At 43.7% G+C, this 25,518-nt stretch overlaps 1 protein-coding gene across 1 annotated transcript in view; it reads left to right on the top strand.

Moving 5' to 3' along the window:
* ARFGAP3 (ADP ribosylation factor GTPase activating protein 3) overlaps positions 1-25,518 on the top strand; it is a 79,602-nt gene that overhangs the window by 22,370 nt on the left and 31,714 nt on the right. The window contains exons 9-11 of the mRNA XM_060258502.1: positions 7,810-7,955; positions 20,321-20,446; positions 22,451-22,570. Coding sequence (XP_060114485.1) covers positions 7,810-7,955; positions 20,321-20,446; positions 22,451-22,570 — 392 coding nt within the window. The remainder of the gene's footprint in view (positions 1-7,809; positions 7,956-20,320; positions 20,447-22,450; positions 22,571-25,518) is intronic.

Below are 25,518 nucleotides of genomic sequence, written 5' to 3'. Positions count from 1 at the left end.
GCCTGCTCTTTGCTGCTAAAGCTGGACAAGAACATAGAAGTAGTCCATAAATCTTTTCTCCTCAAGAGCTAACCTGATTCCATCTTCTTTTGTTTAAAACAATTTATTATACTGTAATATATTGTGATAACACATCATTTGTTATTAAAAATTAATACATATACATTACATTTTCTCCATCCTCCCCCCCTTTTGGTGACCCCCGGCAGTGTATTTTAATTAAATTGTTAAAAAAGGTAATCAATTCTATCTATTAAAGAATCTTCATAAAAAAAGAAAACATTATAAAGCAAAAAGAGAAAAAGAAAGAAAAAACCATATGTTACAATTGTAATCCATCTCCATAGTAGTCCTTTAGTCATTATCAAAAGAACGGAAAAAATATATTCCAATAGTCTCACTTTTTAACTATAGTTCATTTAATGTTCCTTTAGAATTTAACCATTGTCAAAAATCACCAAATATCCTTTAACATTCCATTGATTTTCAACATATTTTTGAAATGTTCCCCACTCATTTTTAAACTTCTCTAAATCATGTTCTTTTAAGATTCTTGTAAGCTTGTCCATTTCACTCCAATGCACAACTTTTAAAGTCCATTCCCACTTTTCTGGTATTTTGTCTTGCTTCCACATCTGCGCATATAATGTCCGAGCAGCTGAAAGCATATACCAAATTATCTTTCTATCTTGTTTTGGAAATATTTCCATTTGTAATCCCAACAGAAAAATATCTGATACCTTCTTGATATTATATCCCAAAATTTTCGAAATCTCTTGCTGAATCATTTGCCAAAATTGTTTTGCCTTTTCATCTGGGTGTTCATCCAAGAATTCAGCAATGATTTTTATTATATATGTCCTTAATTCAGTCTCAGCATATTCAGGCACCCCTCTCAACCGTATCTGATTTTCCATTAGTTTTACCATCTTGTAGTAATGGTTTCTCCTGCATTTTTTGAATAGCTGAATCCACTGTGTCTATTCTTAAATCTTGGCCTTTCACCTTTTCTTCCACCTCCTGAACTTTCTTTAGTGCTGCTTGAGGATCTTTTCTGAGATCTTAATTTTCTTTTTTAATTTTTTTTTTACTTCTTCTGCACTGGATTCAATGTCTTTATTTCCTTCTTACTTTCTGTTAATGACTCTTTTATTACTTTTACCCATCTTGTCTCCATAGCATCCATTGCCTCCTGCTATTTAGCCATTTTTGCTTCTTCAAGTGACCCAGCCCTCGTTCGAATCTGCTTTGCTCCTGGTTTTTGCACAGACATCACTGCCTGCCCATTGCTTAAATAGGCTCCAAAGCTGACCTCACCAATTCAATTTTCAGTTACCCAGTCTTGTAGATTGGACCATGCCCTTTTGTATGAGCCCAAAATCGCCGTTCCCTGAGGCTCCTAAGTCCAGATATTAATTTTTTAAAGTTTTTATTTTTTCAAAATGGTGTCCGCAGCTTTTCTGCCCCTTTTAAAAAGTTTTTCCTTTTTTCTCCTGGACGGCACCAAAATTGATTCAAAACATATAATCCGGTAAATTTCACCTTTTAACGATGATATCTGCTGGCTCCACTATTTTTAAAAGTCCCGTTTTCTTTTAATTAATTTTTAAAATTTTGACCTTTTAATGGCCACCGATACTTCTTTATGATTTGAAGTCCTAGAGAGGGCTGGGAGGCTTGCAATTTTCCCTTCTCTTAATGACTTCTTCCTTCCTTTCTTGCCACGAAGTCTCATTTTCAATGGTTACGAAGTCTCACGTTATTTCTGTGACGCCATTTCCTGTGTTGTCTTCACCAAGTCAGCAGTTCTATTTCGGAGGGGGTTGTCTGACCTGACCACAGGTATTCAAAACAAAGTTTATTCTTCCTCTTTTAACCTTATTCCTCCAGCTTTATTAGTCCCAAAATTACCCCCTCCTTTATCCTCCTTAATTTAAGATGACGTAATTGGATCCAGACCTTTGTTTTTATTTTAAATTAGTCTTATTTTAGTCCCGGAGTGATAGATATAGATCTTTTACCTTTAATGCCGCTATCCTTCTGCACACTGCTCTTTTCAAAGATAGACGTTAATCAGTTCCAAAGAAGCCTTGAATCTTGGTGAATTTACGTCAATTTAATGACCTCAGAAATCCTCTGTAGACGGTTGAATGCAGTCCTTCTCCAGGGACTCTTCAAAGCCAAAAAGGAACCCCACTGGAATTCCTCGTCAGCCAAAGTAAATCCCTTCAGAATTTAACATGCATGTCTTGGGCTTCTCCCTGCCTGGAAGAAGTAGGCAGCAGGTGTTGCAATCACCTTTTCTGCCCAGAACAGAGTATCTGATCTGCTCCTCGGCTGAGAAGCAGTTCAATCCTCCATGACCAAAGCCCGGAAGTCCCCTGATTTCATCTTCTGAGCAGGCCTGCCATGGGAAAGTCTGTTCCAAAGCTTAAAAGTCCTCTAGAGGACACTCCTCTTTCCTCCCACCACTGTAAGACATCTCTTCCGCCCCCCGTCCCCCGCAAAGGACAATCACATGGCACAAGGGAGAGGGGCGCCCACTCACCTCAGTTCCTTTATTGCCAGTGTTGAGAAAGGTTTTATCCAGCATCGCTCCTCCTTGAAAAAAACTGAAAGATGGAGCGAAATGGACAAGCTTACTAGAATATTAAAAGAACTCAACATAGATACATTTAACAAGGAATGGGAGAAATTTCAAAAATATGTTGAAAAACAGTGGAAGGTGAAAGGACACTTGGGGATTTTTAATAATGGTTAATTTTTTTTAAAGTAAAGTGCTACTAAGTGTTATAGTTAAATATAGGAATATATAATGTTTTTCATTTATAAGGTATGGGACCAGTGGATTACAATTAAGATAGGCAATGTTAAGAATTAAGTATAATAATACTATAAATGGATTATTAATTAAGGTAGATAATAATAGTAGTAAGTGATTTTGCTCTTATTTGTATCTTATTATAGTTCTAAGTTCTTTTTTAAAAATAGGTTTTTAAAAAGATTAATATTACCTTTTATTCTTTCTATATTTTAAGTAGAATGCACCGGGGAATTCACAGAAAGGGGAGAGGGAGATGGGAAATGTGATGCAATAGTCTGATGTTTATATTTGGATAGCAATTGATTAATGTTGCTGAATAATAACATTGTTTTACTCAAAGAAAAAAAACTGAAAGAAAAGAGAAAGAGAAGAAAATAGTTTTTTCTCCCTTGGAACTTGTCGCTTTACCGCATGCCCCGGCAGATAAGGAAAGTTGTGCTCTCCTTCACCTCATGGTGTTTTTCTTGGGGGATCTGGGTGGCCCTGGCTCCCAACCTCATTCTAATTAGACATTACTCCTAGACCTCTGATCCCTAATGGCCCAAAAGGCTGTATTCAAGAAGTGTTCAAAATGTGGTACCAGAATGTTACACTCAGATTAGCATAACCTTTGCCTTGGAGAGGAACGTAATTTGGGTACTTGCCACATTTGTTAGCAGTTTACCCCCAAAGCATGGAGCAACAGGACTTTTCATTTGCAGGCATCCCTCTGGGAAAAGGCTTTTACCTCCTCTAATAAACCTCCTGAGGCAGCCTCTCTGACCACTTCTTCATCCATGACAGCATGGGTTCCATCAGCTACTCGTTCTGAACCGACTTGACATTGTTAATTGTCCCCAGTTTCCTTGGTTCAGAGAAGTGTTTCAAAGTCTCCAGCTAAGAAGAGTTGATCTAAGTCCAAACACAAGAACAGAGCCCAGTCTTTGACTTGAGCCCAGCGACTGCCTAAGATTGTATGGCTGCTACTGCTCAATCCACTGACCCCATGAGCCTCCATTTTACCAATTCAATCTGTGCTGGATGCGGAACTTCCTTCCTTCTTTTCCTTGGCTACCAGTCTGAAACCAACCCATACAGATCCTTCAGAAACCAACCCATATAGATCCTTCAGATTTGATAGCCTTGCACAAATCTTATTCTCCATTCCCCTGGCAGCCATATCTGTGTTAACATTTCCCCTACCTATCCACAAGGCTGATCTGAGTGCACATTCTGATCATGATCCTTACCACTCCCAGTGGTGGTGTCATCCCTCCTCAATGCTGTTGGCTCCACTGAGACCATGCACAGCTGCTCCTACCCTTGATTCCAGTGAGGGGGATGAAGAGGGAAGGTTGGATTTGGATTATAATTCTGAGATCCTGTGGGACCCATCACCTGATGAACAGGTGGGTGACCCTACACCCATCTCATTTAATGAAGACCTCAGGCTATATGCTGAACAGATGTCCAAAATGGCTCAGGTCTTAGAGATTGACATCACTACCACAGAACAGAAGCCCAACAGCAAGCTCCTCTGTTAGTTACGTTCCGAAATACCCAACTCTGTTGCTTTCCCCATGCTGGAGAACTTCAATATTTATACAGGTATCTGGAAGAAATCTGCCTCTATAGCTGCCACATCCAGATGCACAGAGAATCTGTACAAGATTAAATAGGATGGTGCCACATTCCTACTCATCCACCCGCTTCCTCCTTGGTAACTGAAAAGCTTCAGAACAGTCATTTCATTCTGCCTCATCATCCTTTCATTCTACTCCCAACAGACAAGGAAGGGGAAAAGCTGGACACTTGCAGGTGCAAGGTCTACTCTTCCCCTGCTGTGTAAATTCTAAAGAATTTACAATTTTCAGACTATCATGGGAGCCTACCAACTGTTTTTATGACAGAAAATACCTCCTTACCTTGAATTTCTTCCTGGGGACGAGAGGGACCTTGCCAAGGTTTTCCTCACAGAGGCCATTAGGCTATCTAAACAATGAATTAATGCTTCTTGCCACTCCATTGACTCTTGTTATAAGGGCCATTGCTTCTGCTATGATGATTTGATGGCATTCCTGTCTGCCCGCAATGACCCAATCCATTGAGACCAGGAGTAGAGTGGAGGACTCACTCTTTGATTGCACCATGCTCTTCTCAGAAAATACTGATGAAACTCTGACCCAAATAAAAAAGATTTACCAAACACCACTATTTGGGGGGGAGGGGTATCCACAATTCTCCTCTCCTTAACAAAGGCAGCATCCACCTGCTCCAAGGTTTTGGTACGCTTACTATAGAGACCAGCTCCATCCAACCTGCCCAGCTTTCCATATCCTTCTGAGCTTTTCCCTTTCCACCCTCTTCTAGGAAAAGGAATGGGTCAAAGTTGAAACCTGGCCAGCAACCACCTATTTCAAAAAGACTTCCAGGGTCATTTGTGGAAACCGTTAAACTGACTATCCCAATGTTCTGAACTAGTCCCTATTTTTTTGGGACAAGCTACATCCCATTTTGCACTTTTGGAATACTATTGCAATTAATAAACAGGTTCTCTCTGTTGTCAGTCAGGATTGTAGGTTAGAGTTTAGGTTCAAAGAGTCTCTGGGGCAATTGCTAACTTACTACCTGAGTTAGTGACACAGCCTGTCAAGCTGCTGGGGAAAGAAGACGTCCAGGAAGTCCTAGATTCGACTTCTTCCCTGGGCTTTATCCTAAGTTATTTTTAGTTGAGAAAAGAGATCACAGAATCATAAATTTGGAAGGGACCTCCAGGGTCATCTAGTCCAACCCCCTGCACAATACAGGAACCTCACAAATACCTCCCCCTAAATTCACAGGGTCTTCATAGCTGTCAGATGGCCATCTAACCTCTGTTTAAAAATCTAGAAGGAAGGAGAGCCCACCACCTCCCGGGGAAGCCTGTTCCACTGAGGAATCGCTCTAACAGGAAGTTCTTCCTAACATTGAGCCGGAAACACTTTTGATTTAATTACAAACCACTGGTTCTGGTCCTACCTTCTGGGGCCACAGAAAACAATTCCACACCATCCTCTAGATGACAGCTCTTCAAGTACTTGAAGATGGTGATCATATCACCTCTCAGCTGCCTCCTCTCCAGACCTTAAAGTAATACCTCAGGACTCACACCCTTGAGTGCTATCTCACAAGCCCCTATATCCTGTGTGTCTCAGTCCCACCCAGCTAGTGTCCTTGTCTATCTCCTGGGATTTCTTCTCAGCCACAAGTCTAGTCTCTCTCCTAGTGTGTTGGTGTGTTCTTAATTAAACTAGGAGTCTGCCCTGAAGTTCTGACAGATCTCCTCAGCAGAGTCTTCAGTTTCCCTCTGCTACCACTCAGAGAGTTCCCTCACAGATAAAGTCTGGTTTTGCTCCTTCTTCCAAATAACTCTCACAGACAGAAACTCTAAAATCAGTTCTGTCTCCAGGAACACCTAAGACTGAACTAAACTGAGGTGATTTCTCCTACTGCACGCCTCCTTGCAGTTGATACATTTGGTATCCGTGGTTGCGGCTCAGCCAATCAGAGTGAGCTGTTCCCTGTTCACCCAGGCTGACTGCTTCAGTCCATTACAATAACAAAATGGTCCCTTTCATTGGTATTCTCACAACTTATGTTGGAGCCTTTTGAATCACTGGCCATCTGCCCTTTGGACCTCTTTTCATTTAAAGTCTGTTTTTTGGCGACCATAGCTTCATACAGAGGGCCAGTGAAATAGCTGCATTGTGCTTTGACCCACCGTTTTAAAAAGTTTTTTGCTGAATGGGTAGTTCTTTGACCCAGTTTAGAGTTTCTGCCTGAGGTAGTTTCTGCATTCTACATGTTGCAAGACACAGTATTACCTGTTTTCCCCCTATACCATATTCTGAGGCTGATGGGCACGTTCCATGCAATACATTAGAAAAGCATTACTTTTCTACCTGAAGAGAACTAAACCATTTCAGATGTGTGTTAATCTGTTTATTTCATTCATGGGGTGCAACAAGGGCAAATCAGTTACCTCTCAGACAATATCTTGGTGGATTGTCTACTATCCAGATATGTTACAGGCAGGCAGGGTTGCCCCCTCCCCCATCTACATGTTTGGATCCATTCTACCAAGCTTCGTCTGCTGTGATGCCCCAAGGTGTTCTGCTGTTGGAGATCTACAGATGAGCTACTGGGTCATCTTCAGAGACTTTTGCAAAACATTATGAGTTGGATCTTCAGGCAAGGATGAGAAACTGAGGTTGGCAAGGCTATCCTGAAAGTGATTTATTAAGGCGAGAACCTCACCTTGCCTTGTACATTTTAGCTTGGTCCCAATGGGGGACTGCACAGAAGACTGAAGATGAAAATGGGGTTGCTGTTACCCTTTACAATTGTTCATTGAATGTCTTCTGTGCAGGCACACATTCCACCCACCTGCCCCACTGTGGGTTCTCAGAGGACTTCTTTCTTCCGACTTTCATGGCAGCTCACGTGGAACTGAGGTGAGTGGGCACCCCCTTCTTTGTACCATGTGACCATCCTTAGGGAAGAGAAGGGATGTCTCAATGGCCAGAGGGAGAAGGAGCATTCTCTAGAGGACTTGTAGCTTTGGAATAGAATTTTCCACAGCAGGCCTGTTCGGAAGCAGTCCCAATGTGTGCTTGCACAGGAGACACTCAATGAACAATGGTTACAGATAAGAGCAACCCCATTTTTGGACGTCAAAAAAACTTTGGTTACAATGAATCAAGGAGGATAAGAGGTTTGGCATGAGGAGAGGGGGAGCAGACTAGACTGCTTTATGTTCCCAGTGACCAAGCCATCACAATATCTGAACTGGGGCTTCATGCACATTCTCTTTCTCGTCACTGGAACAATGTTTTCAGTTTTGCTCAAAATGACTGAATATTTGCATTTTGACCTGTTTACATATCTGTATTTTTATTACCTTTGTACTTCCAATTTTTGTTTAAAATAACTAGTTGACGTAAGAGTAAAACTATTTTTTCTTAAAGTTTGGCGCCAAGAAATGTGGTTTGAGGGCCCAGAAAATGAGCAGCAAGAGTTTTAATGAGATTGAAAAACAAGCACAAGCGGTGGATAAAATGAAAGAACAGGAAAACGCACTTGCCGGCGTCAGAAGCGAAGGAGAGGAGCCACTGTAAGTGTGATTTATTTAGTTGGGATAAAATTTCAGCATACAATAGCAATAATAAGATTTGGTTTCATTCAAGCTGCTTCAACCGCAGGTGTCTTTTTGGCCACTGTAGACTGGCAACCCCTCTCAAATAAATTGTTACGGGATCTTTCTGCTATGTAACATGTTCAGTTTGATACGGCCAGGGACATTTTTTTTTCTTTACGCAGACTATACAGTCCTTTCGTCGAGGTTGGAAAATTCTAAAATCATGTATAGGGTGTTGCTCTCAAGAGGGGCTGTCAATAAAACTATAATAAATCAAAAATAATGGTCTTCTCAAACCCGCCCTCCTGTAGACAGAAACGCTGGTCTGTCATGGGTGAGAAAATAGAACGGGTGACCCAATTTAAGTATCTGGAAGCGACATTCAGTCACAGTCTATCTTGGAAGCCTCATATTAATGCAGCATGGGAGATTGCTAAAACAAACTCAAGCACTATCCTTAGATATTTCTTCTTTGGGCCAATGGCAATTGCAGCTTTTTGATGCTAAAGTAACTTCTCAGATTTTATTTGCTAGTAAACATTTCAGTGGACCCTGAACAGAGGTGTCATGAGAGATGAACCGCACTGAAAATGAAAGGAAATGTATTAAGAAAATTAAAAGCATACACAGCATGTGTAAATACAGTAGACTGAGCAAGGACAAAAGCATAGTCAGAATTCTGGGACTATTAAACTTCAGGAGTATTCTTAGATTGCAAAAAGCTTTAGGGAGCCTTTCCATTTCCTCAGGGCCAACAGACAGGGGCTCTATGACTGGCTCAGAGTTAAAAATTGTTCTTTTGGTTTCTCAGTGTCTTCTGTTTACATGATTTTCTGTTATAAATAGTGCGATTTGATTTCTTATTTGCCAATGTGGAGTTTCCCCCACCTTTTTCCTCTCAGATAGTTATTGATATTTTGTGGACTCAGAAATGAGTTTTTTGGGGTTGGGTTTGAATTTTGTCTTCTCTGTCTAGTCAAGGATGGTGAACGTTTATAATCAGGAGGGTTTGTTTCTCGTTTTGGACCACCCTTTCTCTGCTATCTATCAAGGTTTTTTTTGTAGTGCTACTTTAAGGTTTTGAGCTCTGGAGGAATTCTGGATGCATCACTTAGCTGGAATTTGACCATTAGATTGGGTTTTTTTGCTGCATGGCAATCTGCATCAAACCAGGACTTCTGTTTGCTTTCCTTTAATGGTTGGGTATTGCAGTCATGAGGTTTCCTTTGGTATGACATAACTGCTGTGTCAGTGGCATTTGCTGTAATCACAGCATTTTGGAGCTAAGAACACTAAGGAGACTGATTGGTCAGTAGTTGGTGGGGTCCAGTTTTCTCCTTTCTTGTATATTGGAATGATAACAGAAAGGCCCCAGTCTGAGGGTATGCAGGCTAATCAATTAACATGGATAAAGAGGGCAGCAAGCATTTGAGCCCACCAGTTGCGCTTCATCACCTCTGGAGTTCTATCATTCCCACCATCTGGGCAAAAAGTTTACAAACTAACGCAAAGGTTGAATTTGATACCCAATCAACCAATACCTTGGGATCAAGGCCTAAACACTCAATTAAATTCCTAACACTGAATATTGCAGGTTGAGCCTCCAAGAGAGCTGATAACTCTTTTAACTCTCTTTTGGTCCAAGTCTGGAGCTGCAATCTCCTGCAACCCACAACCACATGCATTAAGAAAGGATGCGAGCAGTGAGTCTAAATACAGTTAAAACTTGGTCCATATTTTGTATGCCCATTGCCTGGTACCATAGTGGAGAAAAAATGAAGCACACAAATTGATTCTTGGACCCAGGTGATCCAAGTCTCTAACTCAAATAACCTGGCAACCTTTTGGTACTTAATCAGGACTGAGCTCCATACAGTTCCCCCAGGGATAACCTGCAGTACCACTCCTCAGCTTTAAATGCCATCTTTCCAATAAGATCACACTTGACAAAGGAGTCAAGAAGGGTTGTATCCTGGCCCTTCCATTTTTGTAACTACAGTATCAACTCCTTGGTGCAACATCTAAGAAATCTTTGCTAAAGCTTGCTGATAAAACTATTCCTGCCTTACTATACAGATGATATTGTCATCCTATTCCATCCACAATTCCACATGCTGTATTTGTCTAAAACAGACCTACACATTTCTCTGAAGATTCAATGACAAAATCTCCTACCATGTCTACTAATAACAGCTAAAGAAGTAAAAAACCTCTAACAAATCAATTGAAATCTATCAAGGTTCCTGGATATGACAGAACTCCAGAGGTAATGAAGCACAACTGGTGGGCTCAAATGCTCACTGCCCTCTTTACTCACATTAATTGATTAGCCTGCATACCCTCAGACTGGGGCCTTTCTGTTATCATTTCAATATACAAGAAAGGAGAAAAATTGGACCCCATCAGCTACTGACCTATCAGTCTCCTTAGTGTTCTAAGCAAATTATACTCAAGATACTCATACCGGAAACTCCTTGACTGACTAGAGCAAGAAAACATTCTGATGGGACAACCAAGCCGATTTCAGAGCTGGCCATTCCAGCTCTATGGAATATGCATCATCTAGTGGAGACATACAGCTCTAAGCCAAATGGAGCTCTCTACACTGTTTTTGTGGATTTCAAAGGAGCATTTGACGGCATCTCTAGGAAGAGGCTCTGGGCAAAGCTTTGAGAACTCCTCAATAGACCAAAGACCAATAGACCAAGTATAACCACAAGTATAGCCACCTTCAAGAACGGTTTAGATAAAAATATGGAGCACAGGTCCATCAGTGGCTATTAGCCACAGTGTATGTGTGTATATAAAATTTTCTGCCACTGTGTGACACAGAGTGTTGGACTTGATGGGCCATTGGCCTGATCCAACATGGCTTCTCTTATGTTCTTATGTTCTTATCACTCTATGTTGTCACCCGTTCCCTGCATGAAGGAAACGTCTTAAAAGTAATATGCAGCCTGCAAGGCCATCCCTCCAATAAGATCACACTTGACAACGGAGTCAAGCAGGGTTGTATCCTGGCCCCTCTACTTTTAAACTACAATATCAACTCCTTGGTGTAACATCTAAGAAATCTTTGCTGAAGCTTGCTGATAAAATGATATCTACTTTGCTATACAGACGATATTGTCATCCTATTCCATTCACAAATGGGCCTTAGGAGAGCCTTCACTACATACTGCAAAGAGGAGCAGCTGGCAATAAACTAGCAAAAAAGAAAAAAAAATATCATTTTTTTAAAAAAAAACCCAACAACTTTGTATCCATAGATGGCAAATCGAGGGCCATAACACTTAACAAACAAAAACCTTTAAATGCCTTGGTATCGTCTTCCAGTCATCTGGACATTGGAGAGCTCAGGCACTGCATGCCACAGAGACTGCCCACAGAGCATCTTCTGCCATTCTGATATTCTACTTCACAAAGGGAATTGAAAACAAATCAGCCAGTATCATAATGCCCCTGTATAAATCGATGGTGCGGTCTCATTTGGAATACTGTGTGCAATTCTGGTCACCGCACCTCAAAAAGGATATTATAGCATTGGAAAAAGTGCAGAAAAGGGCAACTAGAATGATTACAGGTTTGGAACACTTTCCCTATGAAGAAAGGTTAAAACGCTTGGGGCTCTAGCTTGGAGAAATGTGTCACGGCTGGGGCCGGGTCAGGCAAAGTCCAGAGGCAGTCCGAGGTCTGTAGCCAGTAAGCAGGAGGGTCCGAGGCGCCAAATCCCAATCAGTGTACAAGTATCGCAGGTCCGAGGTCCAGAAGCCGAGGTCAGGGAGTCCAGAAGTCAAAAGCCAAAGTCAGGGAGTCAGGAACCAAAGTCAAGCCGGAGTGGATGCTAGGATGTCAGGGAGATGACTAGTTGCTTCCACAAAGCCTCCTCCCAAAGCCCACAGCTATATAGCCCTCTGCTGGCTGTTGCCCGTTTGGGCAAATTGCTGGCTCAGGGAGGCAGCCAGGATCCTGTCATAACTCAAGCATCCTTGCTCTTAGGAGGGCCAGAATCCTCTCAGAACTCAGGGCTCAGGGAGCGTCTTGCTTGTGAGCGTGCCGCCCTCCTCCGATCCCTGAGGTCCTGACGGAGGCGGTCACGCACACGAGCCACCCGAGAGGGCGAGGCAGGGGGGCTGGGGTCTTCTCCAGCAGGAGGCAGGGGCACTGGTGCAGGTGGCAGGGGCACAGTTTCCTCGTCAGACTCAACTTCCTCTGCAGGGTCCCCAGCACCCATGACAAAATGTCGACTGCGGGGTGACCTGATAGAGGTTTACAAGATTATGCATGGGATGGAGAAGGTAGAGAAAGAAGTACTTTTCTCCCTTTCTCACAATACAAGAACTCGTGGGCATTCAATGAAATTGCTGAGCAGTCGGGTTAGAATGGATAAAAGGAGGTACTTCTTCACCCAAAGGGTGTTAACATGTGGAATTCACTGCCACAGGAGGTGGTGGCGGCTACAAGCATAGCCAGCTTCAAGAGGGGGTTAGATAAAAATATGGAGCAGAGGTCCATCAGTGGCTTTTAGCCACAGTGTGTGGGTATGTGTGTATATACACACAATTTATATATATATATATAAATTTTTGGCCACTGTGTGATCCAGAGTGTTGGACTGGATGGGCCATTGACCTGATCCAACATGGCTTCTCTTATGTTCTTATGAGCCTTTATTCCTGCAGCAATTAATGTCTTCCAATGAAAGGTTGTCTCCCAGCTCCTGTATGGTCCCCACATCTGTATTAACAAAGAAATACGCTTATTGGAAGCAGCACAATCCAAATTCCTACAATCAGTCCTTGGAGTCCCGCAATGTATCTCAAATGCCCTTCTTAGATTAGAGACTGGACTGGTTCTGTTGAAGGCTCATATGCAGCTACTCACATTTAATGGCTAAAACTCATCTTCAGTCCAGTGGGTCTAGCACCCTTGATCTTTGCTGATAGCCACCATTCAACCTGCCAAAGAGCAATTGAGGGGAAAATCCAGAAGCATAGCCTCTCCCTTCCCCTATTACATCTTGGGTGCCAAAAAGCAAAAGAAATAATTAAAGAGCAGCTCTGAGATCATGCCCTACAATCAAATAGGACACAGATACAGAAATATAGAAATATTCCGCTGCATACCATATGCTTCCAACCAGCAGATTGTTTTAGAGTCCTCAAGATATCCAGATGTCAGAGAAATTTTACCCTTGCACACTTTAACACTACCCTCAGCCCTCCTGGCAGGCAGATAACATCATATCCCACTTCCTCAGCAGCTCTGCAAAGAAAGTAGAGTCTATTGACCGTGTTCCGCACTGCCTATTCTGTGGCATTTGGTTTTAGGATATAGTCCCAATCCTGTCAACTCTACCAGGAAGATCTGAATAACTTTACATTTCTGTCCTCCTTGCAGATTCCTCCCAGGAGATAACTAATAAAATAGCTAAATGTTGCCTTCTAGCATGTGGGATATGCAGTAACCTCCTTAGTAGAGGAAGACGCCATCTTTCCATCCCCACACAATCAGCACTCGTTGTCTCAAGACCATCACACTGCCCTTTATTTTATATCTTTAGTCTTATTATTACTCCTCTTATATCAAAATAAACTATGAACTGAACTTGAAGAAAAGCAAAATGCGATAATATGCAATCCTCTAAACCCTCACAGCTGCCCAAGCAAGGATCAGCTCTTACAACATCTATTACGTTGGTTTCAGTAGCTGGGCCTTTCTTCCTGTGGTCTCAACAAACACGTACTCAAGGTGGAGTCCAGGTGTAGCAAAGTATGCAATAAAATGCAGACTGCTTAATTCTGAATGGCAAAACGACACCTTCATGTACGGGGGTTTTATTCCCTCCCCAACTGCCCTACTGCCTCTTTCTCTTTCTGTTCAAGAGGAAGGTCTGCTCTTTCTTGTGTCGCCTTACAGCTCTATAAACTAGGGTATCACCAGGGTTTAGGTGGGACCTTGTGCCCTTTAACCTTTTCTTGGCTAGGGTGGCTTGCATTTCTAAAGAGCTGGCTGGCTTCGTACTTGGGAAGCGAGTCATATCTATTCCTCTTTTGCTTGTCCTCACCAGCAAGCAGAAGGCACTTTTTAACGGCTGAGGCCTGTAAAGAGCGCAAGCCCAACTGTGTTAAACCATGACATGTCTGGGTTGAAAGGCATTTCAGCATATCCTTAAACTCTTTGTTCCACTCTCCTGAAATGCCAGTTTGCTGTTCTGTTCCATGTGAGGCACAAAGACCACAGCAAGAAAAAACAGATTGCATGCTTCTAACTTAGGGGGGGGACGGTGGCTCAGTGGCAGAGCATCTGCTTGGGAAGCAGAAGGTCCCAGGTTCAATCCCCGGCACCTCCAAAAAAGGGTCCAGGCAAATAGTTGTGAAAAACCTCAGCTTGAGACCCTGGAGAGCAGGGGAGGGACGGTGGCTCAGTGGCAGAGCATCTGCTTGGGAAGCAGAAGGTCCCAGGTTCAATCCCTGGCATTGCCAAAAAAGGGTCCAGGCAAATAGGTGTGAAAAACCTCAGCTTGAGACCCTGGAGAGCCGCTGCCAGTCTGAGGAGACAATACTGACTTTGATGGACCAAGGAGGGTCTGATTCAGTAGAAGGCAGCTTCAGATGTTCATATGCTTGGGGAGGGATGGTGGCTCAGTGGTAGAGCATCTGCTTGGGAAGCAGAAGGTCCCAGGTTCAATCCCCGGCATCTCCAAAAAAGGGTACAGGCAAAATGGTGTGAAAAACCTCAGCTTGAGACCCTGGAGAGCAGGGGAGGGACAGTGGCTCAGTGGTAGAGCATCTGCTTGGGAAGCAGAAGGTCCCAGGTTCAATCCCTGGCATCTCCAAAAAAGGGTCCAGGCAAATAGGTGTGAAAAACCTCAGCTGGAGACCCTGGAGAATCGCTGCCAGTCTGAGAAGACAATACTGACTTTGATGGACCGAGGGTCTGATTCAGTATAAGGCAGCTTCATATGTTCATATGTTGTTCTTCAAGTGGTCGTCTGCACAGCTTGAGCTTTACATAACTACATTTCGTTCTGAACAATGCGGATTGCAGTGCGTATCCTATGAAATGGGGGGGGGCGGTATTTGTGAATTTCCTGCATTGTGCCGGGTGTTGGACTAGATGACCCTGGAGGTCCCTTGCAGTTCGTGGGCCCTTGACTTCGCTACTTATTTTTTTTCTATGTGTGCCTTGTGAGGATCCATTGTGTTGGATCTCCCCTGGCCTAGATAGCCCAGGCTAGCTCAGTCTCATCAGATCTCAGAAGCTAAGCAGTGTTGGCTCTGGCTAGTATCTGAATGGGTGACCTCCAGGGAATACCGGGGGCATGACACAAAGGCAAGGCAATGGCAAACCGTCTCTGGAACATCTCTTACCTTAAAAATCAGTCTAGCTCGGAATAACAGAAAAAGAGCTAGAATTTTGTGCTGTCAGACAATTTTAGGATCTCCTGGCCATACTTCACACACTGCCATGGAATAATTTAATTAAATTACTGTGTTGCATTTGACAAAGTGGTCTTTAATCCCCAGAAGCTTATTCTGGAAATGCTACTTTTATTTTTGCTGCAGCAGAGTAACACAACTACTTTTATGGAATTCTGTTCCCGAAAAATTCAGCAACTTAAGGGTGCCATTACTTTGTAGTGTGCACACGTCCATACACATACACACTTTTTAACAATCCAAGGTTTTAACAGGTTTGCTTTGTTGGTATGGGTGTGGCAAAACTGGCTCTTTCACACATATTGTGTGGCTCTCGAAGCCCTCACCGCCCTGTCAGCTGTCTCTCTTTAAATCATTTCTCCAAACCAAGCCAGCAGCTTAGAGAATACATTTAAAGTTAAAGTGGCTTTCTTTCCACCTCTCCTTCCCCCATCTCTTTGCCTGCCTGCCTGCCTTCCAGATTAGACTATTGTAACTCTCTCTGTGTGGAGCTTCCCTTGTTCCTGCTCTGGAAACTCCAGCAGGTGCGGAACGCAGAAGCCCAGTTGCTGGTATTGGGGGTTGGCCTTGCAGCGGCTTTCCTCTTTCCTTGATGGTCGGGGACAAAGGGTGGCGATTGGGGGTGAACTGTCCCAGAGGCACCCACTTAATTGTGGAGTGCCACAGGGGGCGGTGTTCTCCCCGATGTTATTTAGCATCCACATGCGCCCCCTTGCCCAGATTGCCCAGAGGTATGGGTTGGGTTGTCACCAGTATGCTGGTGACACCCAACTCTATCTACTGATGGATGGACGGCCTGAGTGCGTCCCAGAAAATTTGGACCTGGCGTTGCAAGCTGTGGCAGGATGGCTCAGGCTGAGTAGATTGAAGTTGAATCCAGCGAAGACTGAGGTTCTTTGCCTAAGTCGTGGTGGTCTGGGAGGGGAAATTCCCCTACCAGCCTTTGTCGGTGTGCCATTGAAAATGGCGCGCAAGGTCAAGAGCTTGGGGGTGCTGCTGGAGCCTGCCTTGTAAGTGGAGGCCCAGATAGCAGCCACTGCTAAATCCGCCTTTTTTCATCTTAGGCAGGCGAGGCAGTTGGCTCCCTTCCTGGAGCGCGACGATCTGGCAACAGTGATCCATGCAACGGTCACCTCGAAGTTAGACTACTGTAATGCACTCTACATGGGGCTGCCCTTGTGCCGAACCCGGAAACTGCAGCTAGTGCAGAACGCCGCAGCCAGGCTACTGTTGGGGCTCCCTAGGTGGGAGCACATACAGCCGAGGCTGAGGGAACTGCACTGGCTGCCAGTAGTGTACCAGATTCGTTACAAGGTGCTGGTTATCACCTTTAAAGCCCTATATGTCTACCTTAGGGACCGTCTCTCCCCATATATTCCCCAGAGGGTACTGTGATCTGGCTCTCAAAATCTTTTGGCAGTCCCCGGGTCGAAGGAGTCCAAACTGAAAGTCGCCAGGGCCTTCTCATTTACAGTTCCCCACTGGTGAAACCAATTACCGGAGGAGGTTCAGGCCTTGCGGAGCCGCGGGGCCGGCAAGACTACCCTCTTCCAGCGGGCTTTTACTTAATATGAAATTTACTGTAGAAGAAATACCGTCGCCACGGAACAAGTGTAAGATGGTCAACACTGAGATCTTCGCACCAAATTAATTTGGTGGTTTTAATGTAGGATAATAATATCTTTATATGATCTGTAATATGTTTTTGTATATACCTTGAACATATGAAGCTGCCTTATACTGAACCAGACCCTTGGTTCATCAAAGTCAGTATTGTCTTCTCAGACTGGCAGCGGCTCTCCAGGGTCTCAAGCTGAGGTTTTTCACACCTATTTGCCTGGACCCTTTTTTGGAGATGCCGGGGATTGAACCTGGGACCTTCTGCTTCCCAAGCAGAGGCTCTACCACTGAGCCACCGTCCCTCCCCTGCTCTCCAGGGCCTCAAGCTGAGGTTTTTCACACCTATTTGCCTGGACCCTTTTTTGGAGATGCCGGGGATTGAACCTGGGACCTTCTGCTTCCCAAGCAGATGCTCTACCACTGAGCCACCGTCCCTCCCCTGCTCTCCAGGGTCTCAAGCTGAGGTTTTTCACACCTATTTGCCTGGACCCTTTTGAGTTGGAGATGCCGGGGATTGAACCTGGGACCTTCTGCTTCCCAAGCAGATGCTCTGCCACTGAGCCACCGTCCCTCCCCCAATTGTTGAAATTGTTGAAATGTAGCATACTATGTTATGCCATGTGAGCCGCCCTGAGCCTGCTCCAGCGGGGAGGGCGGGATACAAATTAAAGATGATGATGATTATTATTATGTGGGTGCGGATGCATCTGGTGCTGCACAAACTGCACTGGCTACCTCTGGATCCAGTTCAAGATATTGGTCCTTACCTTTAAGGCCCTTTACAGCCAGGGGGCCTGCATATCTTCGGGACTGCCTCTCCCCATATGAGCCCCCCCCAGGTTCTGAGGTCTGCTACTCAACATCTTCTCATGGTCCCTGGTCCTAAGGATTCCCGGCTGGCTTCAATGAGGGCCAGGGCCTTTTTGGTCCGGGCCCCTACCTGATGGAATGAGCTCCCGCTGTAGATCCGGGCCCTGCAGGTCTTATCGAGATTTTGCAGGGCCTATAAAACAGAGTTCTTCTGCCAGGCTTTTAATTAATCCAGCGGGCATCCTTTGAAAGTCATCACTTCCCCCAGCATTTCACCATTATGGTGTTTATGTCCTGCTGTTAGTCATCAGCCACATGCTATTGGGTGGTTTTGCTGCCTATATCTGTAAAATTGTTTATTGTGCTGCTCCAGATTTTTAAATGCTTGTTTTATGATATTATTTTAACTCTCTTTGATTTTACTGTTGTAAGCCGCCTTGAGCCCACTTGTGGGATGGGGTGGGATATAAATCCAAAAATTAAATTAAATTCCTCCCTTCCTTCCTTGCAGCTCTCAAACATTTGATGTTTATTCCATGTGGCTCTTGTATTAAGTTTGACCACCTGGTCTATTCCATTACTACATTCCAGGGAGAATCTCAGCCCTTCTGTGTGGGCAGAGAACCCTTAGGCTTCTATTTATTTCACAGTGTCTCGCAGACCACCCCAACTAAAGTCAAGTGCTTTGAGAGATGCTGCATTCAAATAAAACACCATGCCACAGTTCACCGTTTTTGAATTGTGACTGCATTATAACTTGACTTGACTTTTTAAAATAATTATTAGATGATGACATGATTCATTTCTGCTGTAATTTTAAAAACCCACGATATCACCTTAGGAGTTTATTGCTGGTAACTTCCTTATACTCCTTTCCAAATTTTTTGTTTATTATACTTCTAGTATTTCTGATCCTCAAGGTGATTTACAAAGCGTTGCACCTCGCCTGCCAGAAACATACTGTTCTGATTTTCTTGATTTTATTAATGCTGTCAGAGAGAGATTAAAAGTAAGTGTGGTTTTGGTCTGTGATTGAGAAATCAAAATGCATGTTGACAAAGTGAAACTTTTTGCAGCATATTTGCACGGCTTCAAGAAGGGAATTTTTACTGCAAAAATCTTTAAATGAGATTATTCTTACTAATGCTTCCATCAGCTTCTTTTTAACTTTTATTATCTAGTGAGGTTTAAAGTATCAAATGTGCAAAGATACTTTGCTGGTGGATCTTTTTTTTGTGTGTCAGTTATCATACATTTTCTAGTTGTGTGTTTCACTGTAAGAGATTTGATAGAGTATAGTGAACATAATTAAGTGTAAAAGTGAATCCAGCTATTAATGATAATAAGAAAATATCAGTAGAGTCATGTCATTTGATCATGCATGATTTTTCAACTGTATGCACGGTGTTGATTTTTTTGTGTGTGTACTTCTGTTATCCAAATATTGCACTGGACTAATGTATTTGTGACATATTATTGATGTGTATTTTTCATTTTCTTGTATCAATAATTTATGTAAGTCAGGCTGAAGGTCATTACAAAGAAGTGTCCAGAGAGGACTTTGATTGTGTTGGTGTTTTTCTCATGCATCCGTCCCAAATGGTTTCTGTTCCATCTCTCCATAAGGGAGCTATGGAAGTACCAGGTCCACTTCGAATTCCTGCAGGTCATTGATAGGAGAGTTCTGCTGCTATCTTCATCAGCCACTGAGCCTGGAAAAGCAGGAGGACTTCTTTGGGCACCTCTTCAGAGATGACCCAGTACCCTTGAATTATTCGCAGGGAACATGTTTTGTGTATTGGGGAGTGTAATCATGATTTTAAGTGAAAACACAGCTTTAGATCTGTGAATGGATTATTTACCCCCTCCTTAAACGTGTGTGTGTTGGCCATCTAATGTGTAAAGTAGTGTTAATGGGCTAGTAACATTAATGCCTCCTGTCTTTTGCCATTTAGATGCCATGAAGAAGCTTCAATAAAAACTCACTGTTGCCTAACAGTAAAAACGTCCTGTTGCCTAACAGTCTCAGGTCCAAAGACTCATCCCTTCTTCATACTACATCCATGCCGCTAGTCTGTACATTGAATTGTCACTATTCTTGGTGGCATTACCATACATCTTTTCATTCCTTTTTATAGATCTAGCCATCCTTTGGGAAAGCTCTCCTGTTATCTTGGGCACTCTCCTTCTTATGGCATATTTGACTGTGTATATATGTTTACTTAAGCCATTCCTCGGCAAGGGCATAGAAAAGGAGATTGATTCAGTCATCTGCTTTTGCCACATGACAAAAGTCTCAGGGAGGTTGCATGCAGTCCCAGCATAATTCATTTTAAAAACATCATAAACGTTAGAAGACCCACTCCAGTTGCTCACTGCCATTGCTGGGCTGATAAGGAAAGCTTTTGTGGTTTCTTATATACCTCTATCCTCGTCTCATCTATAAATGACGCTTGATTTGTTTTCTAGTGTGTCATCTTTACAACTGATGTACAAAGATCTTGAAATTCAGATGAAAAAAGAAAAACTGAATGTGACTGGTAAAAACAAAACAGAAGCAGAAAGACTTGGAATGGGATTTAGTAGCAATCGAAGGTGTGTATAATCCTTTAACTGTTTATTATAAACACTTAAGGACAATCGGTGATTCAGTTGAACATCATAGCAGGGAATACCAAAAGAATACAATTCTCTTGTTTTGAATTCCCGTGGAATCTCATACTTGTCATTCCTCAGCGTAAGTACTCTCTTTAATGATTGATGTAGGGCAGGCCTCTGATTCAGTGGGAGCTCACAGGAGCGCAGCCCCTGAACCTTTCTAAGAGTTCCACCTCCTTCTGAGAGTTCCACCTCCTTGTCCATTGAATAGTATTGCAGCTGCATAACAATCCCTGGATGAGCTCCACCACCTATTTTTCTACAAAATGACCCCTGATGTAAGGTCATGTAGAGGCATCCCTCAAGTCGATACCTTCCAGTCATTTGGCTAAGATAGCCACAGTGACTGGATGGATCTTAAAATTCTTTGGATGCACTGATTTACATTGTGTAATCTGCTTCATGTCTCAGTGAGAAATGCTGACTATAATTTTGTTTAAAACAAATAACTATGAAGCTCCATTGCATAAGCATGAAGTGTAGATAAATACTTTACTTCTGCATAGTACCAGATCAAGCATCACCTCCTTTAACTGGGGGGGGGGGGGGAGGAGTTTGCAGTTACAGGAGAGTCAAATCCTAATGGGCATACCCAAAGTTTTAAGAATGCGTAATGGATCCTGGCTTTGTGAACACAGCTTATCTGTCATTTTAAGTCTTTGGGCCAGTGATCCTTATGACAGCTATTGGGGAAGCCCTTAGAAGAGGGGTTTGGGTAGCTTGGACTCTAAAGAAGCTGTGAGTGGTGTTTCCCTCGAGATCCTCTTTGTGGTGATATATTTTGCTGGGCTTTATTTAGCTTAAAGTATTTTATGGGAAGAAGGAGAGACAGATGGGAAAGATGCTGCTGCTGCTTCTGTTTCCCATCAAGAACAAAGATGTGTTGCTTGCCTCCTTTGTGTGAGAGAAAATAATAATAATAATACTTTTTATTTATATCCCGCCCTCCCCGCCAAGGCAGGCTCAGGGCGGCTCACAACATAAAATACATTATACATCGACAGTTATACTTATAAAATCATGATTAAAAACAGTTTACAGATTATATTAAAATTAACATTAACATTATGGTGCTATAAACATTAAATCTTCAATAGAAGATTTCTTAGCTTGTCATTAGTTGAAGGCTATTTTGAAGAGGTGGGTCTTACAGGCCCTGCGGAATTGATCTAAACATCGTAGGGCCCGTATCTCCTCCGGGAGTTGATTCCACAGCAGTGGAGCTGCAATAGAGAAGGCCCGATCCCGGGTGGCCTTCAATCTGGCCTCCCTTGGCCCAGGGATGTTCAGCTGTTTTTTTCCAGCTGACCTCAGTGCTCTCTGGGGCTCATATGGGGAGAGACGGTCCCTCAGGTAGGCAGGTCCTCAGCCATATAGGGCTTTAAAGGTGATAACCAGCACTTTGTAACGAACTCGGTATACCACTGGCAGCCAGCAGTAAAGGAGGGGAGGAGCTGCTGCTATCCTTTCTTGCAGCAACACCATAAGAGGGGCAGGCAGAAAGGTGAGAGGCACCTTTAAATGCCCATAGCTTGCAAGCAGTGTTCAGTCCACCCCCATTCTAAAGCAGGGGTGGCCAATGGTAGCTCGCCAGATGTTGGGGTTTTTTGCCTACAACTCCCATCAGCCCCAGCCATTGGCCATGCTGGCTAGGGCTGATGGGAGTTGTAGGCAAAAAAAAAACATCTGGAGAGCGACCGTTGGCCACCCCTGTTCTAGAGCATCATGGCCTTTCTGAAAATCATAGTGAAATCTGATGAGATCTAAAATGCGATTTGTAGTATTTACCTTGGACCTTAATGTTACCTTACCCTTCACCTTGCACCTTAATGTTTAATACAGTTTAGACCTCTCCTGAGATTTTGATGCACATATGTTTGCCTTTGACCTGACTGTTTTTATGGTCACTGTCTAAGATAATTTACGTTGTTTTTAATACAGTGGCATATCCCATTCAGTAATCTCAGATATGCAAATAATAGAACAAGAAACGCCTACAGCTGCAAAGCCAAGGAAAAAATACAACGATGGGGACTCTTATTTTTCTTCTCCCAGTTCAAGGTAACTTTATTTACTTATGAATAGGATTGGTATGCAGTGTTATTGAGGTTGCACTGGATTCAAATGTATGCAGTGTGGTAACAGGTATGGTCTTTAGTCAAGCTTTTTATCATATATATTATATTGATTGTGGGAAAGAATGAGAGTATTCATTCCGATCTGTGCTGGGGATTGGGATGGGGATGGGAAAATATGGCTCTAAGGGGGAAGAAGGCTTATATTTCAATGCTTATCCTCCATGATGGAGGCTGTAGCAGGCTGGGAGCTGGAGTACCCACAGCTTTTAGTCCTGTGTGACTTCAGTGTCCATGCCGATGACGCGGGATCCATCAGGGCAATGAACATGGTTTCATCCATGGCGACTCTAGGGCTTCCCCCAATATGTTGCTTCCCCAATATGTTGCAGTGATGAGGCTTCAGGGTAGGCAAAAAATCTCCGGGTTCAGCTGCTGCTGAAAACCCTGGATTTTGTCACTCCCCATGCTCAGAGAATCCTCTTCTGGAGTCCCTTTGGGTATCCGGACCCCCTCAATCCACACAATTTGAGGGGGGTTGCAAGAGCTACGATTCACCCTCTATCTTGCTGTGCCAAAGCCAGAACTGGAAGTTTTCTGAAACCCTAATTCCTACGCCTTCCTCAAACTCCACCACAGAATCTCCAGGGATTTCCCACCAACCTGGAAAGGTATCACTAAAGGCCTCTGGGTGAGTGCCCCCTACCTTTGCTGTCTTCCCATCCACCCAACTGAAGGCATTCATTCTACCCCACCTCAAGGGGAGGTGATCTCTGCCATCTGGACTCCAGACAACAGATCTCTCTCCCCATCCTGCAGAAAATAAGTGATTTAGAGGGTGAATTGTATGGCATTATATTCCCCTGAAGGCCTCTCCCTTTTCTGACAAAAGCATCCTGGAATGCCTAGCAACAGCCTCTGGCTAGCACTTCCCAGGAGGTAGCTATGGTCTCTAAGGAAATACTCCCAGCGGGGCCTGGCCTCTCTGGCTATTTCTGTGGCCCTTGGAGGCTGCATGTTCTGGGAGGCCTTTTGTGAGGCCGCGGTAGCTCTGCAGCCCTTTCTGGGGCCGGGTGACAGAGACGACACAGAGAAGAACTGGAGATGTGGCTGTCTCTGAGGTAAGACTACTTTTGGCAGTTTGTTCAACATTCCTGGACCTGCAGTAGGCAGGGGAGTCAGCCAATGGGAGGCCAGAGACAGTGACCGACGTGTCATGTGCCAACAGTGTGTTCCCACAGTAACTGCCAGAACTATGGTTGGTTGCGTTTTACTGAAAGATTTGCTGATTAGCGACTGCCACTAGGGCAGGAGAGAGGAGTGGACTCAACCAATGACACGCAAGTACTCTTGAGTGATAGTTTGACAGGCCAAAGGCTGATATCCTATAGTCCCACTGAGCCCCAACCAATCAGGATGGTCAGATTTGTCACTATGGCAGGAGAATTATTGGTAAATAAATTGGTGAAGCAATTACACGGGTCTCTAAGGAGTTTGCGGGCTCGTGCAGCAGCAGGGGGGAACTGTGTTTTTGAGATCAACAGGTGCCTATGGGATGCACCAGCCTTTTTGTTGGTGTAACTTTCCGCCTCCTGGAGGGGGCGTGCCAGGGCCCAAAGTGCTTAGGGAACTGACTTCACCTGGACATGCTCCTGATTCCGCCCCTCCCGCGCCGGCTTGGCTGCCTACACCTCAGTTGCACCACTGACTGGAAGCCGTGCCCCTCAGGAGCAGGCAAGCGCCTGGAGACAGGCATATCTCCCGTTTCCGCCGGTGTGGAGGGGCTTAGAATGGCGCAACTGGCATTTACACCCACGTAGTTGTTAGTTCACTTCCAGAGCACTTTTGACCCCCCCCCCGGCCCCTTTTTGGATTGTGCCCTAAGTCAAGTTAACTATTGCTTTTGCAGTCAGAAAGCCTTCTGACTCGCTTGAGAATGGTTTATGGTGTTAGATTTGTTGTTAATCTGTTAGCTGGTATATTTTGGAAGGCTATAGGGTGGTTCTGCTTGGGGGCTTGGTTTTGTATTGAATTTTAACCATTTTGAATTTTTATACAACCTTGTATTGTCTAAAAGCCTATGACCGTACTTGTTAATTAATGGAATGGCACTTGTTAATTAATATGCCATGTTTTATATTGATCTTATTGCATTGTTTCTTAAGACTAGATCCTGCGTGGCACCTGATATTACAACCACGCAAAATATGCTTAACAATTTGCAGCTTCAGGGGCCAGACTCCATCCTGGAACTCCAAATTTCTGGTGTCAAGGCATCTTAAGTCACTTCTAGCAACTAAGCAGGTTGACCTGGAATCAGTAGAGCTGTTGAACAATACCAACCAGGCATTAAAGGTCCTGCTAACTTTCAGCAGCACGAAAATTCCACAGCTTCTCCTAATTGGGAAATCTTCCCTTTGCTCCAAAGGTGTCTTCCCTGTAAGAGTCTTCCAGAACATCTCAGTGGCTCCACTTTTTCCATCAGTGTCCATAGCCACTCGGTCTGGGCAAAGGGAAACTACCATCAAAAGCACCTCTAAGCCTGCTGTTGCTATCAAAGGAAACAGCACTCCACCAAACAAGGCTATGCCAAATGACCTAATTAATTGGACGGAACCTGTTGAGTCTCCTCGCATTGTTTTCTAATTTTGTAATCCGGGGGGAGGGGGGGATTCAATCAATCAATCAACCTTTAATGGCATATAAAACAGGTTAAAAAACAATGGGTTGAGGAACAATAAAAGGTAAAAATACTGTATCAAAATTAAAACACAATTGCATAAGATCACAGTTAAATGAAACAACAGGACCGTTCCTCGTCTTGACGAATCTTTTTGGCCCAGTACAGAAATGAGGCAGTATATGGGAGGGGGGGGGGTTGTACTGTTTACTGTGTGTCTCATACTATGTGTCTTTAATTTTTGTAATCTGCCT

Source organism: Heteronotia binoei, chromosome 17 (assembly GCF_032191835.1).
Source record: "Heteronotia binoei isolate CCM8104 ecotype False Entrance Well chromosome 17, APGP_CSIRO_Hbin_v1, whole genome shotgun sequence".
Classification (NCBI taxonomy): Eukaryota; Metazoa; Chordata; class Lepidosauria; order Squamata; family Gekkonidae; genus Heteronotia; species Heteronotia binoei.
Note: the sequence above shows the minus strand (reverse complement) of the source record. Positions and strands in the feature narration are given on the sequence as shown.